Source organism: Xiphophorus maculatus, chromosome 21 (assembly GCF_002775205.1).
Source record: "Xiphophorus maculatus strain JP 163 A chromosome 21, X_maculatus-5.0-male, whole genome shotgun sequence".
Lineage (NCBI taxonomy): Eukaryota > Metazoa > Chordata > Actinopteri > Cyprinodontiformes > Poeciliidae > Xiphophorus > Xiphophorus maculatus.
Genome location: NC_036463.1, coordinates 17,902,307 through 17,917,863, shown reverse-complemented (window position 1 = coordinate 17,917,863; position 15,557 = coordinate 17,902,307). Strand labels below are relative to the sequence as shown.

At 41.0% G+C, this 15,557-nt stretch overlaps 1 protein-coding gene across 2 annotated transcripts in view; it reads right to left on the bottom strand.

Moving 5' to 3' along the window:
- prkdc (protein kinase, DNA-activated, catalytic polypeptide) overlaps window positions 1-15,557 on the bottom strand; it is a 42,514-nt gene that overhangs the window by 24,377 nt on the left and 2,580 nt on the right. For both annotated transcript variants that reach the window (XM_023326325.1, XM_023326326.1), the window contains exons 7-39: window positions 15,430-15,529; window positions 15,270-15,325; window positions 14,543-14,573; window positions 13,726-13,883; window positions 13,456-13,602; window positions 13,160-13,324; window positions 12,910-13,078; window positions 12,140-12,189; window positions 11,920-12,027; window positions 11,668-11,817; window positions 11,456-11,565; window positions 10,484-10,643; window positions 10,301-10,387; window positions 10,085-10,204; window positions 9,289-9,448; window positions 9,079-9,188; window positions 8,248-8,335; window positions 6,904-7,067; window positions 6,667-6,819; window positions 6,473-6,580; window positions 6,168-6,394; window positions 5,939-6,033; window positions 4,714-4,816; window positions 4,501-4,634; window positions 4,165-4,395; window positions 3,866-4,092; window positions 3,575-3,783; window positions 2,871-3,003; window positions 2,344-2,502; window positions 2,042-2,245; window positions 1,656-1,844; window positions 1,463-1,567; window positions 600-767 (exon numbers count right to left, since the gene is read on the bottom strand). In XM_023326325.1, coding sequence (XP_023182093.1) covers window positions 600-767; window positions 1,463-1,567; window positions 1,656-1,844; window positions 2,042-2,245; window positions 2,344-2,502; window positions 2,871-3,003; window positions 3,575-3,783; window positions 3,866-4,092; window positions 4,165-4,395; window positions 4,501-4,634; window positions 4,714-4,816; window positions 5,939-6,033; window positions 6,168-6,394; window positions 6,473-6,580; window positions 6,667-6,819; window positions 6,904-7,067; window positions 8,248-8,335; window positions 9,079-9,188; window positions 9,289-9,448; window positions 10,085-10,204; window positions 10,301-10,387; window positions 10,484-10,643; window positions 11,456-11,565; window positions 11,668-11,817; window positions 11,920-12,027; window positions 12,140-12,189; window positions 12,910-13,078; window positions 13,160-13,324; window positions 13,456-13,602; window positions 13,726-13,883; window positions 14,543-14,573; window positions 15,270-15,325; window positions 15,430-15,529 — 4,578 coding nt within the window. The remainder of the gene's footprint in view (window positions 1-599; window positions 768-1,462; window positions 1,568-1,655; window positions 1,845-2,041; window positions 2,246-2,343; window positions 2,503-2,870; window positions 3,004-3,574; window positions 3,784-3,865; window positions 4,093-4,164; window positions 4,396-4,500; window positions 4,635-4,713; window positions 4,817-5,938; window positions 6,034-6,167; window positions 6,395-6,472; window positions 6,581-6,666; window positions 6,820-6,903; window positions 7,068-8,247; window positions 8,336-9,078; window positions 9,189-9,288; window positions 9,449-10,084; window positions 10,205-10,300; window positions 10,388-10,483; window positions 10,644-11,455; window positions 11,566-11,667; window positions 11,818-11,919; window positions 12,028-12,139; window positions 12,190-12,909; window positions 13,079-13,159; window positions 13,325-13,455; window positions 13,603-13,725; window positions 13,884-14,542; window positions 14,574-15,269; window positions 15,326-15,429; window positions 15,530-15,557) is intronic.

Genomic DNA, 15,557 nt, shown 5'->3' with positions numbered 1-15,557 from the left:
AAGCTAGTTTATAGGCTAGCTTCAGACTACAGTTTTCTGTAGACTTAAAAACTAGCTTAAAAAGCTTTTAAGCTACAGACTACAGACCACAGAAAGTGCTGTCCCCATTTTGCCATATTTGCTTACTCGCTGAAAGACAAATGCTTATTGGATGAAAGCATGAGAAAATGAAGGGGAACATCAAGTCTAGTACATATAAGCCTCTTTACACTCACTCTCTGACTTTACTTTTCTTGTTAACAACATATTAGGGTTACCAAAATTAAATCTAACATGGCTAATGCCAGAAATTATTTTTTAACTTCCTTTAAACTTTCACATATTTTACCTTTTTTGTTCTAGAATTGTCTTTTAAACTGCAGAGTGAGAAATAGAGAAAAGTGTGAGCCTCATGCCAGAACAGTAGAGAAGTACCAACTCTGTTATTTTTTTTAAATCTGTTTTTTATATAATTGTCTTTGGATAAGAGAGAAATATTTTAAGGGAAAAGCATGAGAAACTATGCATGAAATCGTGCATGGTCAAAAATAAGTTAAAAAAAATTACATCTTGGACATTTTTTTAAGCTTCTGTAGTTTTTCTACAAACTGTAACGTCACCTTCCGGATACAGTCCATGTAGTTGTTGCGGTGCAGTGAGCCCTTGGCGAACTCGTCGGACTGCATGGGGAAGTGGGAGGCGACCACGGCGTCCAGAGCTCTCTGCAGCCCAGCTAGCGGCTCACCTTTGAGTGTTGTGAAAAACGGCAACACCAACAGGGCCTGACTCTGAAGAGGCGAGAAGATTTCAACGATCAAACTCTGTGTCCGTGGGCTTTAATAACCTCGCCGGGCAAAATAGAAAAGGTAGACATGTGTCACTGTTGGATAAATTGTATTATTAGTAATTATCAAATATTTGTTGTATCATGTAGCCTTGTAGTTACATTTAGATAATGTTTCTGTGTGTTAAATAACTTTGATTCTATCCTGAGACTGCCCTGGGAAATAGGGGTGACAGCTACTCTCGGCAGCTGTTGCCCTGCAGGACTTCCTACAAGACAGAGGTGTTAATTGCTCCCAGCAGAGTTTTACAGGCCTGACAATAAACTCTGCTCTGTGCTGCTTTGTGATACAAAGCCGTTGCTTTGAAGCTATGCAATGTGTCTTGTTTCACACCGGGCCTGGAGCAAGAAAGATTTAGAGTATAGATAACATGTGTCTAGAAGTGAATGTTATTTAGCGCTGCAACCATGTGATGAATGCTTTGACCCCACCCCATAGGGTTGCAGCGCCCCTTGTGGCAGGTTCCTAAAGATCAATAAAATAGAGGGAGCGGGAGATGTGTTTCCAGAGTAGGTGGAGATTTGTAACTGGAAACATCTCTCTGTCTGCTCTCCTCGCGAGTATAAAAGAATCTAACTCTCTTGTCTTTCCTGTATTTGTTTAATTGTCTCTAATAGGTATTTAGACCTGACAGTCACCTTGAGATTCAGAGGCAGATTCATGTCGACCAGCAGCAGAGTGAAAGTGGAAAACACCTGCTGGAACGCTTTGTGGTCTACGTCCGAGCAAACGGAGGAGTCAATCTAAATCAGAAAAGAAGAAGATCGTCGTTAGGCCAAAGTCGAACAAGTTGGACTCTTCACACTGGACTATTTGCTGTTTTTCTTCCACCTGCAGGAGCTTGGAGAGCAGGAGGAGAATGGCAGTTTTACTCTCTGAAGTGGACGAAGGTCCATCCCACCAGGACTGCAGACTCATCCACCGCCTCAGAATTTCTTCCACCAGCTTCTGGCCCTGGGTTTTCCTAACAGAGCGCTCTCTGAAACTGTGGTCCAGCATGCCATTCAGCAACACACTGACCTGAAGGACACAGAGAGCCCATCACTCTACAACAACAAGGACGGCAGCAGCTGACGTATGGATGGCACAAGAAACCAACTAACAAAAACAACAAATCTTTTCCTGCACTCTTATGTCCCAGAGTACTTCCTGTCTAACCGCAGATTTTGCAGGAAACCTGAGCTCAAAGCCGGGCCCCTGAATCAAACATGAACTACCATGCTGGGATTCTCCGAGGAGGCCTTCATGAGGCGTGGCACGGCGGTTTCCAGATTTTTCAGCAGCTCTGTGTTGATGGTGGCCTGGAAGAGGCTGTAGAAGTACTCGCCGTGGGAGAAGCTGAGGAAGTTGTGGCTGTGACCGCCTGAGATCGGCACCGACAGCATGATGGTGTTCAACAGCAACTCCACCAGCTGCTCACTCTGCAGAAAATCACAAGCGCTCAAATCATTCTAATGTCATTTGAACAAAGAGGTGTAACATTGCCCCACTTTTTGAGTGTTGGCTTTGAGCCTCCAACCTGTTGGCTTATGGAAAAGGTGAGCTGCAGCAGTCCGTCCGCTAGCCTCCTGGTGTTTACGTCCAAGGATGGAAGCGCCTTCCTGTCTCCACCCGGCGCTATGCCTTTATACACCGTCATCAGGAGTTTGTGGCCAAGAGAGCTGCCGTACGCCGCATCCTTCAAGATAAACATGGAGGATCTAAGGTCATTTCTAGGCCTGTCGCAATAACAAATTTTGCTGGATGATAAATTGATTTGATCGACTAATCACATTTTCTGCTTTTCAAGATCTAATTTTTTTGAAAATTAATACAACTCCTTTTTTTTCCAACTTTAAATTCAGGTCAACTCACAGAAGGAATGGTTGAAATAAAAGCCAGTATTTTATGTTTTTTTTTGTTTTTACAAATGATAGAAATTAATGAAAAAAACAAAACGTATTTAAATTGAAAATTACATTTGGTTTAAAAAAAAAAGCTGATTTCTTAATAAAACAAGAAAAATACATCTTTCTGTATCTTCAGTGGAGAACTGCCAGTTCTTACCTGGCTGTGTAGAATGGAGCTGAGGAGGCCAGCTTTGTGAATCTGCTTACAGGAAGAAAGGACCATTTCCATTTGCTCATGGTGGCTGAGAGACCCAGAGTGGTACAGGTCTACTTCACACAGCTTCTCCACACTGTGGCGACAACAGGAGCAGAAAAAAAGTTTTATTGATTAAAACGAATCCAACATGTTCCGATTAGGAGTGCACCGACTGCAGTTTTCTGGCCGATCACATCTATTTATTTAAAACACCTGACTCCATATTCTGATTTTGCCCATTACCAATGTTTTTTTTTTTTTTTGTCTGAGAAGTCACTAAATATAGCAACAAACTCGCTAAATTGGAAACAATGGATTGACTATTGGTAACCAAACTCAGTTTTCTAAGTATCAGCCAATTGCATTCTCCCAAAATTTTGAGAATCAGGGTTAATATACCGATTTTTTTATTTGTCCATTTGGGGTTTCTGCAGGTTTCACCATCTCAAATTTAAAACTTACTAGCGATCCAGACTTTGGCCGATACCAATTTTTCTTATCTGAATAGTTGCTAACAGTCCCTTGCGGAGGTAGATAAGATCGGTGGATAAGATTTTGGGAGATTGCCAACCTTTCAAAATTACAAAAATCTGGTCAGACTTATCGGTGCACCCCTACTTTTGATCTTCTCAACAATCGTAGCATTTCATTGCAGTGGTGGAAACCTTTTACGAGAGATTTTTGTCCGCAAGCTGCTTTCGAGGCGGCCGCAGTAAGGCGAAGCCATCAGAGCCTTGAGCAACGGCACGCACACCTCTGGCAGGTTCCTCATCACCTCCACGTCGGCCATGTTGAACCCCACGGCGGATGGCTCGCACACCACCGCTGCGGTCAATTCGAAAAACACTGAGCAGAACACTTCCTGTTCTAGCAGCTGCGAATAACATCACAAACGTATCATTTAGAACTTTCAGAGGAAACTCGACAATTCAACCTGGTGACTAAGCAAGCGGTACCTTCCAGAATCCTTGGTCTCCTTTGACGAGAATCATGGAGGCAAACTCCAGTAGACGGACAGTGATGGTGCACTTGCTGTAATTGTACTGGTCCACCTCTCTCGGGCTGAAGTGAGACATCCTCTCGCCACGACCGAAACAGCTCTCTGCGGCCGCCAGTCCGCGACTCGCAAGCTCCATCAAGAAGAAGTGTGTGGCTTTCAGGAAGCTAGATTTGTCTTTTGAGCCTTTGGAGTATAATGAAAATATCAACTGAACTGATTAAGTATTCATACCACAGTCACACAAACACAACCTACTGAGAATGTGCTGAGGCTTGATGATGTGCAAGTCGATAAAGGTGTTGTAGCAGTCAAGGACGGCGAGTAGTAGGTCCATCCACTGCAGGGTGGCTCGGACGCTAAAGGGGCCCGTCAGGTCCCTGAGCGTCGGTTGGGAGAGGAGGCCCCCACCCTCAAACCGGGAGATCAGGAAGTCGATGCCATGATCCTTTAGCATGCCCTCCAACCACTGCGGCGGAGATTTCTTTCCTGATTCACAGAACGCACTTAAAGTCAGGAGGTTTTTTTTGTTTTTTTAAGAAAGAAACAAAAAAAAACTTGGAACATGAACAGTTCCAAGTCTCCCGTTCTCACCTGGGAGGAGGGGAATAAACTCATAGAGAAGCTCCATGCATTTGTGGCGACACTCTGTCTGTGGTCGGCCGCACTGCTCCAGCAGCCAAACCACCAGATCTGACAGGCACAGCTTCTCATCAGGCGGGAACCCCCTGAGAGAGAGAGGCACACGATGTAGTTTAACTCTAACACTCCACCTTGGTCGAAGTGGTGGGTACACAGATTGCTCACCTTGGGATGCGTCTCTTTGCATTGTGCTGATTGAGACTGGGGGCTTTGTGTTTGATTATTCTCTTCAGATGGTCGATGGCACTGCTGCACTGCTGCACAGTACCTGGAGATAAAAGCAAGAGACTTCACCTGTTATGGATTGTTGAGTTCTACGTTCTCCATAACACAGAATTCCCCAAGTTTTTCCACTTAGGTAACCCTAATCAAACAGAAAAATCCTGACTGCTTAGCAACCCAAATAATAAAACCTCAGTAGCTTGACTAAAACTATACTGAATATATGTCTATTGGACTCCCTTTATCTTGAACTATGTAATACTAAATAAGTCATCACTAAATAGGTCACCGCTGTTAGCATCATTTGTCTTCATCTTGAGCAGCCTTCAGTTGTCAGTTTTCACCCGACTAGGTAAAAAATGTTAACACAGACATTACAGAAATATGGGGATTTGAAATAAAACATAACGTCATCTGCATAAAGTGAAACTTTATGTTCATTGTAAACTAATTGGAGGGATAATACCAGGGGATTTTGATAGCTAAACCCAATTTGTGCCTTGTTCAAAATTAAAAGGTTTCAGATTTTTCATCTGTTACAAATCTACTAACATTTGAACCTAACCAAAATAGGGAGCTCCATTTCACATGTCCAAAGGCTATGTCTGCCCAAAGAGAAATGCTAATGAGATAATGGTCTTTTACAAATTAAATTAGAACTTCAGCTTTTTTTGTTGGCAGAACTGTTTCTAATTTATGTGCAGATACTTTGCATCTGTCATCTTCTCTTTATAAACTATATCTATTTTCTTTTTATTTGGATTTTATGCAAATGTTTAAGTGATCTCAATTTACTATTCTTTAAAGATTGTTCCAGAGACCACCTTTCCTCTTTGAACATGTTTCAGTACCGTCCCATGTGACGGACCTTTGCTAACCATAGATTAAATGTTTCTTTAGTATGTTCATATATCTTGATAAAGACTTGTCATTTTTAGCCACTGTCGAAAGGAAGTCATGTGAAATCTCAACTTTCTCAACTACATGCACAATAGTATTTACATGGATGTTGGACATTGTTAATGAGTTAAATTCAAGGAAATCTTTGAGGAAAACCCTTTTGGAGACTACAGAAGACTTGAAACACCTTTTTTAGGTTTGCCATCACAGAGTTTAAGGGGTGGAGCTATTTTTGGCACTGCATATATGAAGATGTACTGAAATATACCCATGGATCGCTCATCCGAGTGCGCCAGAGCCAAACTTTCAACAAAAATGACGAGAACTTCGAAGACGAACTGCTCCACCAAAGAGTTTTCTTCTCTGAAGGTAAAAGAAAATACCACTTTACATCAGACATAAGATTCGTTTCTGGGTTTTTTTGTTGTTTTTTTTTTATATAACTGGATCAAAAAAAACAATACAACTGAAACCCTTAGCAGAACCCTGGGTCATACCTGAACTGTCTGTAGATGCTGTTGAAAGCCAGGCCTGCGCCAAGTCTCTTAAACCCGTTGGGGTGGAGAGCCAGGCTGTAAATGCGCTTAAACAGGGACTTCATGTTGGCAGGGCTCTTCTCCTGCTGCTTGGGCGTGGTCTGTTTGATCGACCACTTGACGAACTCTTCGATGCATCGCCCACAGAAGTCTCTGAGGGTGCTGTCGGTTGGGTCAATCACGCCGTCCTAAACATGAGCTTGGTTAGAATGCTGCACATAAAACCAACTGGAGGAAAACGTCAAAGTCCCCAAAGCATCACTCACCAAAATGGCCTCCAGAACGGCCACCGTGTCTTGGCTCTCGAACTTCTTGTTGTTGGTGAACCAGTGAATCAGCTGCATGACCAGCGGTTCAAAGAGTTGCCTGGTTACCTGCAGAACAGATCAGAAACTCTAAATCAAAACGGTTAAATTCAACATATACCCGACTACATTTGTTTTCCCATGAAAATATGTACCTGGTCTACGTCGCAGGCCAGACGGAGCAACACAGGAAACAGCTTTTTGTGCAACTTGTACATAGGAGGAAGTCTGTTCTCCCCTTCCACCATCTGAGCACTCTTCCCAACCATGTAGACCACCAAGCTGTGGAGCAGCTCGCAGGCTGCCACCTGGAAAGGCAAATGACATGTCGGTGAAGATCTGTTTCTCTGAAAGCATTTGGAGCGTCGTCTATCTGGTGAGTGAAGGCGTACTTTGGTCTGTCTGTCGCTTGTGGACAGAGCCAGTTCGCTGACGCGCGGCAGAAAGGGATCCAGGTAGATCACGGGCTTCATGTCGGTGAACGGCACGGCGAAGCTGAGTCTTTTCTCCGAATCCCAGGCAACGAATTTCTTCATTATTTCTTCTGATGAGACCACTGCAAGCCAGAACAAGGAAAATCCTTCACATTTAATGGCACCTAAAACTGAATAAATCTTTAATCGCAACAGCCCACTACATAACACTAAAAAACTGTAAACAGACAAACAAATTTAAAAAAAGTCCAGCCTTCCAGCAGGAAATATGTGCATTTCTGAAAACAGAGATTCAACACTTTTTATAAAACTTCAACCTTCTCCAGACTTAAGTGTTGCTTCTTTTGGAGTATTCTTGTGAACATGATTTGACATTATTTCTCAATCGGTCAGGCTTTAAATAGGGAACCTGCAAAAGCTACAAACTGTGACGACGTTTTTGGTGGGTGGAAGTGGGAATTTATCAAATCGTTTATGATTTATCATAAAAAATTTAGAATTTTTATTTCTTTTTGTTATTATCCATGTCAAGATAAATTTTGGTGGACGATAAATGGTTCCAGTAATTATTGCGGTAAGCGATAATATTGCTATTTTGAGACCATTTTCAAGCAATATATTGATAATGGCATAATAATGCAATTCGCCGCCTCAATGACCAGAAATGACCGGAAGATATTTTAAATATAAAACAACAACAAAAACACGACAATCAAAAACAATAAATAAAACAGAAATAAAAACCACTTACAACTGAAACCACAAATAAAATGATGATGTCTCTGTAAAGCAAATTTCCCTTCAAAAATATTAGTAATCAGAATTGAAATTATAGAGTTCAGTCACTGTCCTGCAAAACTATTACCTAAAAGTAAGTAATATGTTTTTAAAATTATAATCTTCCTAAAATATTGTGTTTAAAGTCCAAATTGCTCACTGCTAGGTGGAAGCATGAAAAGAAGAAGAAAAGTGAAGGAGGATGGAGATATAACTGGCTGCACGATGCACAAATACATGGATACTTAAACGGATGAACAAAAAAGTGGATGGGAAGAATAGATTATAAATGGATGGGTGATCAGAGCTTTCATTGAATGGCAATAATAAAGTCAGGACATACAATTATGATCTTTGTTGATGTTTTTTCAGACTAAGATAAAAGATGGAGCTTTTCATCACCAAACATTTAAGCTAGGTTTGGCTTAAGACATAGGATTCCTTAGCATCTCATAATGAAAGCATCTATTTCTTCACCGTTGGGCTGAATCCCTTTAAATTTACATCTTGTGTTTGGATCTTTACCCGTCACAAGGTTCCTGTTCAGCTTTCCTCCCAGGTGGCCGAGCAACTTCACCACCCTGAGCCTTAGCGTTACGAGAGGAACGTCTTCCTGCGCAGAGAAAACAATTAAAAAACGCTGGGTTATGAGTTTTAAGAATTGATTTTGTTTCAATAAATTCTTATTGAATTTCGCTTAAAAGAAGGGGTGTATGTCACCTGCTTTATCAAAATATAATGTATCGGTTTGTTTAGATGACGATACGATGTTTGCCGATATCACGATAGGATTTAAGTTCAATTTAATTAAATCTGTGGTTGATATGAGGCGATATACCGTCATATAACACAATCACTTACCAACCAGCTGACAGACATCGGGCATTTCAATCTAACAATATCTTAAACTTTAAATGACAGATTTTTATTTATGTTTTGCACCGATGTAACTGGATAGCAAGGTTTCCCCCAGAAAACTTGTTAAGCCCAGTGGTTGGGCGCTAGGGCAGTCATTCATGCAGCGGCCAGTCGTGTTTGATTTTAGTTAAAAAATGTTTAAAGTTGACAAGAAATTTGAAAATATCACTGGATAATTATGTATTATTGAAAGATTGGAAGATTAATACCTGAAAGCCAACAATAAAGTCTTAAAAAATGCAAACATTGTAAAAAGATTTAAATAAATGAGCAATGCTTAGCCTGGTGGGGGCACAAGTGAAGTCTGGTGGCCCGCCAGGCTGATAATACACTGGGGGAAACACTAGATAGATAATCATTTAACATAGACTGATCCGTTGTTACCTCTAATGAATAGTTCATGACTTTCCGTAGCAAAAGAAATAACTTGGGTCCTACCATGGAAAGCTGGTTGGATTTCTTGAGGAGCCTCGTCATCACTCTGCTGTATCCTTTGTCCCGTCTTGAAGACAACGAGGACATCACCTCCCAGTTGCTCTCATCTTTGTCTGAAGCAAAAAGAATCGGATTTAAATCTTCTTCACCTAGTGAAGTGAAAACAAAAGCAAGAAAAGTCCTGATCCCACCGGTCCCCTTGGTGCTTCTTACCGCTGGAGGAGGTGGTCTTCAGGTATCCATCCAGGAGGGGCAGGATGTCGGCGTAGCACGGCTGCATGGTGTCCAGCGGGAGGCGGGAGGACCAGTCCTCCAGAGCGTCCAAGGCTGCGTTCGCTAGAGGAATGTGACTTAGACCCAACCTCAGAGCCGTCTGGAACAGAACAGAACGTCTTTAACAATCTTTGTAAGCTGACTTCTACAGCTAACTAAACATTTTGAGCGATTCATAATAACTCATCTATGATTCTGTAGCTGTTTTATCACTAAATGTTCAATTTTAAAAAAGTAAGGCAAATGTGGTTGCTGCGTTCCCACAAACTCTGGCTTATTCTTATTTACTTAAATTCAATTTTTTATAGCATTGAATAATTACGAGAAATTATTAATATGCCTGTAATTCGAGGTTTGTGTTTTGAATTTTCAAAAAATATGAGGAATGATGAAAAAGTTAAAGTTAAGGGAATATAAAACACTGTCTACATGAACTTAAATGAATTGAGGAGAAACAAAAGACAAGAAATTTAAGACAAAAACAGAACAAATTTGGGGGGAAAAAAGCAACTTTAAATTAATTGAAATGAAACAAAAATTGCAAATTAAACAAATGAAAAGCAAAAAAGTACACTTAAAGATGTTTTGAGTTTAGACAGAAAACTCTGGGAGTGTTCCAAGTTGGTTTTAACTTCTCAGGACAAACGAGGTTTAGCTGCATTTTCATTACCAGTTCTCGTAAAACCTCAGTTATGTCACTAAGCAGAAGAAATTTCAAAACCGCCCCTGCCCCTACCTCCAGAGCTGGACTGTAGGCCTTCATGTCCAGAGCAACGATGTTGTGGTGCAGAGAGAGGACAAAGGTCAAGCAGGAAGCCAGCAGCTCATCCTTGTACTGCTTCATTCGGACACACACCTGGAAAGAAACACGCGTGTTATAAAATGTGTGTTAGGAAATTACCCCCAGACAAACAAACAAACAAAAGAAAAGTGTTCCAAAATGAGAAAATACCTCTTTCCCAAACTTTGAGAAGAGAGCAAAGCAAGCACTTCTGACGGTGTCATCCTGAGTGGACGCAGAACTTCTCAGTCCCACACCCTGATCAAAAGAAGATTTCATATTTGTAAATTAAAGCCTACGCTTTTGAAGCGTACTTAAATTTTTTTTTATAAAGTTAAACAAAGGAAAAATGACCTGGTAGTACTTGATCCTCTTGGCGATTTTCATGCCGACCGACAGCAGCTTATAGAAGCCGCTGACGAGTGGATTTCGTATGGAGTGCAGGATCAGTTCGTGGCTCAGGGGATACATCCAGGACTGGAAGTACTCCACATGCGTGTTCAGCAGCAACTCACTGCAGAGAAGAAGAAAACTAAAGCCTTCACCCATTTATTGCCAGGGTTTCTGCAGTTTCCTCCGACTCCAATTTTAAGACCTTTTCAAGACCATTATGGAATGTAAGACTTGTATCATGATGGAAATAAAATTGTAATATTTAGTAGTGCCAATCTAGTGTCAAATGGCGATAAATTTACACTTATCCATGATAGACACAAAAAAAGCTACCGTTACCTAGCTAGCTAGTTTGACAATGATGTCAAACTAGCTTTTTTTTGTTCCCACTAACTAGCTACCTAGCTAGGTAGCTTTTTGATGATGTCAAAAAGCCCCAACTACTACATCTCACCTCTGGAAGATAATTAACATACATTAACAAAACTCCACTAGCTAGTTAGCTGTAGCCTCAACCGCCTTAAGTCACAGACTGGAATGAAGATGTCTGCGTGGAACTCAAATGTTTACTTGACAGAAAAGTCCAGAGAGAAAAATAAATTGCATAGAATTTACGAGATTAAATAGTCATGCCGTGATACAATGTAAAACCTGAGATCAACTTATTTAACACCATTTTACATTTAAAAAAAAAATTGTTCAAGACATCTTATGGCCTTAATTTCAGATCCGTGAATTCAAGACTTTTTAAGGACGTGAAGTCATCTTGTATTGTAAAAGTTGTAAAACGTAACCATGTAAAAGTTGGATACCTACAACCGTTCTGTATTTAAACGCTTTAATAAAATAATGTTTAGGTAATGAAAACTACATGGAAAACAAAGCACACGGCTGGTGGGTGGACAAAAATTGGGTTTGATCTCGTTTCTGTACCTGCAGAAGTCGACCAGGTTGATAAAAGCAGTGAAGTCTTTGATTTTATTGGGCAACAGGTTTGCTGTAGGGTCCGAAGAGGGAAGGACGTGGGCTGCATCGTCGGGGGCCTAGCCAACACAAAGACAAGCTCCAGGGATTACAGTCAGAATCATCGGGCGAGGAGGAGTTTTGAGTATTATTAATGCAGATGCATAAAGAGCGGCCGTCACCTCCTCTCCTGTTGCTATTTTCTGCACGGATAAGTCCAACTTTTCCACAATGCGCAGAATTGACTTGACCAACTCGTCGTAAAGAAGGCGGCTCACGGAGCCCAGAGCCGCGTTCTGACTCAGGAAAGCTCCGTCTAGAAATCCCGAATCCTACAGGAAGTGAAATGACGCCAAACCCGATGATGGTGGCAAAGAAGGCCAAACCGATACATTTCACCTCTGGAAGATAATTAAATTGAAACAAAACTCCACCTTCAGCTGATCGCAGTCCAAAAGACCCTTATAGAGCGGGAGGTAATTGGCACTGGCGGGAACTTTCCATTTTCCAGTCCGAACTTCCGCGGACTCAGAGGAACTGTCCTAAGAGAAGAAATAGAAATAAAAGCCTCTTTTGTTTTTGTGGTAAGAAGAAAAGGAGCGGATGTCACATTCAGTCATTCTGTGTGAACCACATGTAAACAGCACGACTGACCTCAGGTAGCGTGATGGGTTTTGAACAGACTCGAATCAAACCCTGGTGCACTGAAAAAAAAGAAGCAAGGCTGAACATTGACTTCTGTCCAAAAACACTGACGTACAGAAACAATAAGCTTAAAGTTTGAATTTATCTTTACACACGTTGATTCATTCTAAACGGAGAGTCAAAATGCATCAATATCGCAAGAGTGAGATTGCTATGATGTTGAATGAAAAAAAAAAAAACAACAACAAAACAAATCATTTCAAAACTTTGACATGCATTATTGCTCACTTCAAGAAGCGATGTTTCATAAAAGGTACAGTAGATGACAATAAGAACAGTCCCAGCTGGAACGCCAAAGACGGAAAGAATTTGGTTTTCGCGATCACATCAACTCCGACCATTAAAGCAGATCGACAAGACAAAGGCTTCACCAGAACAATAGAAACATTTTTGAAATGACTTGGACAGAGTCCAGAATTAAATCTGACATAGATCTGTTGGGTTTCCTGAGAAGGGCCGTGAACAAGAAACTTCCTTCCAGCCTGAAAACATAGACACAGATGTAGAACGTAGACACTTAAACTTATGTATTTATGTTTGTATGGATATGTGGTTAATTGGTCAATAGATGGATGGTTAACTGGTCGATGATTGGTTGGATAACTGGTGATGAACGGATCAATGTAACACAATGGGAGATTAATAGCCTGTCCATCCCCATCCCACCCACCGTTCAAGACGTCAGCCATTGGATCCAAGTGTTTTGCGGCTCAACCTACCCACTGAGCTGATAAAACTCCACAGCACTGGTCCTTTGGAGGCCACGGCCACAAAGACCTTCAGGATGGACCTGCTGCAGGCAAACTGCATCCTCTCGCTGTACTGAGGGAAGGTGTCAATCTGCACCACCAGGAGGCGCTCTAGCAGTGGGGTATACACCTCTGGAATCTATATACGCAAAGGAGTCGCTGCAGTATATTAGCGCAACCTTTCCCTCTGACTTATTGTGCAGTGTCCTCATGTCTCTACCTTGTCCAGATGAATAAGGACACTGGCTATGGAGTCCAGGAAGCTGGGCAGCTGGTAGAAGCTGTCATCTTCCCCGTCAGACTCGGTCAGATACATCTGCTTGCAGCGCTGAATTAACTCCGTGTACATCAGGTCCACGTCCTGGGGGCACACCTTTTTGCACGGCTGCACAAATCAAAGACAAACGGGATAAACTAAGAGTGAGAACACGCAGTAGTAAATCCAAGCAATTGTATTTATTGTGGTTTCATGTGAAAAGCAGCTGATTGAGCATTTAAAGGTTGCGATTAACTTACAGCTGCAAAGAAGCCATATCCGCGTATGGCGATGGACAGCTCCTTGTGCGTCGACTCCATGGTTTTAATGATGCCGCAGAACTTTTGCATGAAGAACTTCAGCTTGCTTTTGTGCTCTTCAATGTTGTCCGCCACTAACAGGGCCACCTGGGAGAAGGTCAGCGGCAGCAGCACAGCACTTCAGGTAAATGAATCGTTAAATAAGCGTACACATGTAATTATGTCATAAGCAGATGAATGGGGTTAGGAATGGAGTTTCTGTTTTCTAACCTGTTTGAGGAAGGCTTCGAGCGCGCTGTAGCTGGTCTTCTTCATCTCGCCGTTGATGTGTCCGCAGAGCTTACACATGGTCTCGAACAGAGCCCTGTAGTGGTCCATGAGGCAGCCGCTGAACTGGGACGCATGTCTGGCAAACAACCGGAGCCCGGCTGCCGGGAGAAAGATGCTCTTTTATTCTAATTTAATAATCTTTAAACACTGTTAGGTGCAGAGGCGTATCAGACACACTGTAGATATAAACAAAAAAGAAGAAAAAAAAGGAGGAGTACATTTTTGAGAATTTTTTTTTGATTTCTAGAAAACAAACGTGGAAATTTCTGACCTTGAAAAGTCAAACATTTGTAAGAAAAACGCTCAGAAATTTTGAGACCAAACTCAGGAATTTTATGGAATTTTTTTAATTTTTTTAATTTTCTTGAGTTTCAAAAATCGAACATTTTTGAATTTTGGGAATTTTCTGAATTGCAAAAGACAAAACATTTAAAACCTTAGAAACGCCAATTTCTTTTCTGGAAAATTCCTCAGACTAGTCTCATAGTTTCAGAATTTTTCTAGCAAGTTTGCAAACTCAGAAAAATCAAAGTTTTTCTTTTTGTTTTCAAAAACTTTCTAAGATTAATGGCAACATTTCTGAGATTTTTTCAGCAAATTTTCAACTTCTCAAACCTAGGAATGTCCAAGTTTCCAAGACATTTTTTTGGCATATATGTACTCCTCCTTCTTTTCTATCTAGAGTGGCCCTAATAAGCCTAATACATAGATATTGTGTTGCTTTGATAAAAAAAAAAAAAAAAATAACAAGGCTCACCAAATGTGACAGCGTAGCGATTCATTTCCATCTGTGAAACAGTAACAGCCACAAGGTTTTTGGTATACAGCTTTTAAAAGTTCTCAAACCTCTCAATCATTCAGATTTTGTCATGTTACCACAAAGAATGTGTTTTTTACTAACTTCTGATGAGACCAAAACAAAGTAACACATATTAGCATCGATGCACAAGGACAGATTACATTTTCACAAAACGAAGACCAGAAGAAGAGGAGGCAACTCTTTTCTTCGGCAGATAGAGGGAGACGGATCACTGTGGCTCCGTATAAGAAACGTTCTATAGATTATAAAGGCATGATTTTCTGTATTTCTTCCCTTCCTTTTTCCATTTCCCATTTTTTGGCCTCATTTTTTGTCCCGTGTAAAAGTTGCATAATTAATTTCCTTGAAGAAGAAAAAAAAATCTGAATATAGAAATATTTCTTTTTGGCTGACGTTCCTCGGCTTTCAAGAAATAAAGACCTCAATTACGCACACCTTATTAAAATATGAAGACCAGGAAGCTGGAATTAAAGCTGAAAACAGTTCAATATCACACCGACTCAAAGGAGCACAAATCCACACATCCTTTACCTTCAACTTCACAATTCTGCACTAATTTGTGATGGTCCATCTATAAAAAAATTTCAATAAAATACTCTGGATATGCTGGTTTTAACATGTCCAAAAAAAACAAACAAAAGAGCAGATGAAGTGTATTAATAACCTGAGGAGTGATGGACTTCAGGGCATATTGAAAGATTTCTTTGGATGTAACCGGGTCTGAAAGGGAGAAAACAAAAAAATTAAAAAAAACAGTACTTTTTAAAAATCTCAATATAAGTCGACGCAACGTAAATATGTCGGACGAGCGCATCGTCATCCACCTTCTTCCATGGTTTTGGCGAAATTAACCATCAGGGCAGTTAAGCCTCGTAAACATCCAGCCACAACCAAAAGCTTTGGCTCTTTTGTTGAGGAAGTCATCTGGAAAAGAGAGAGTGGGGGGGGGACA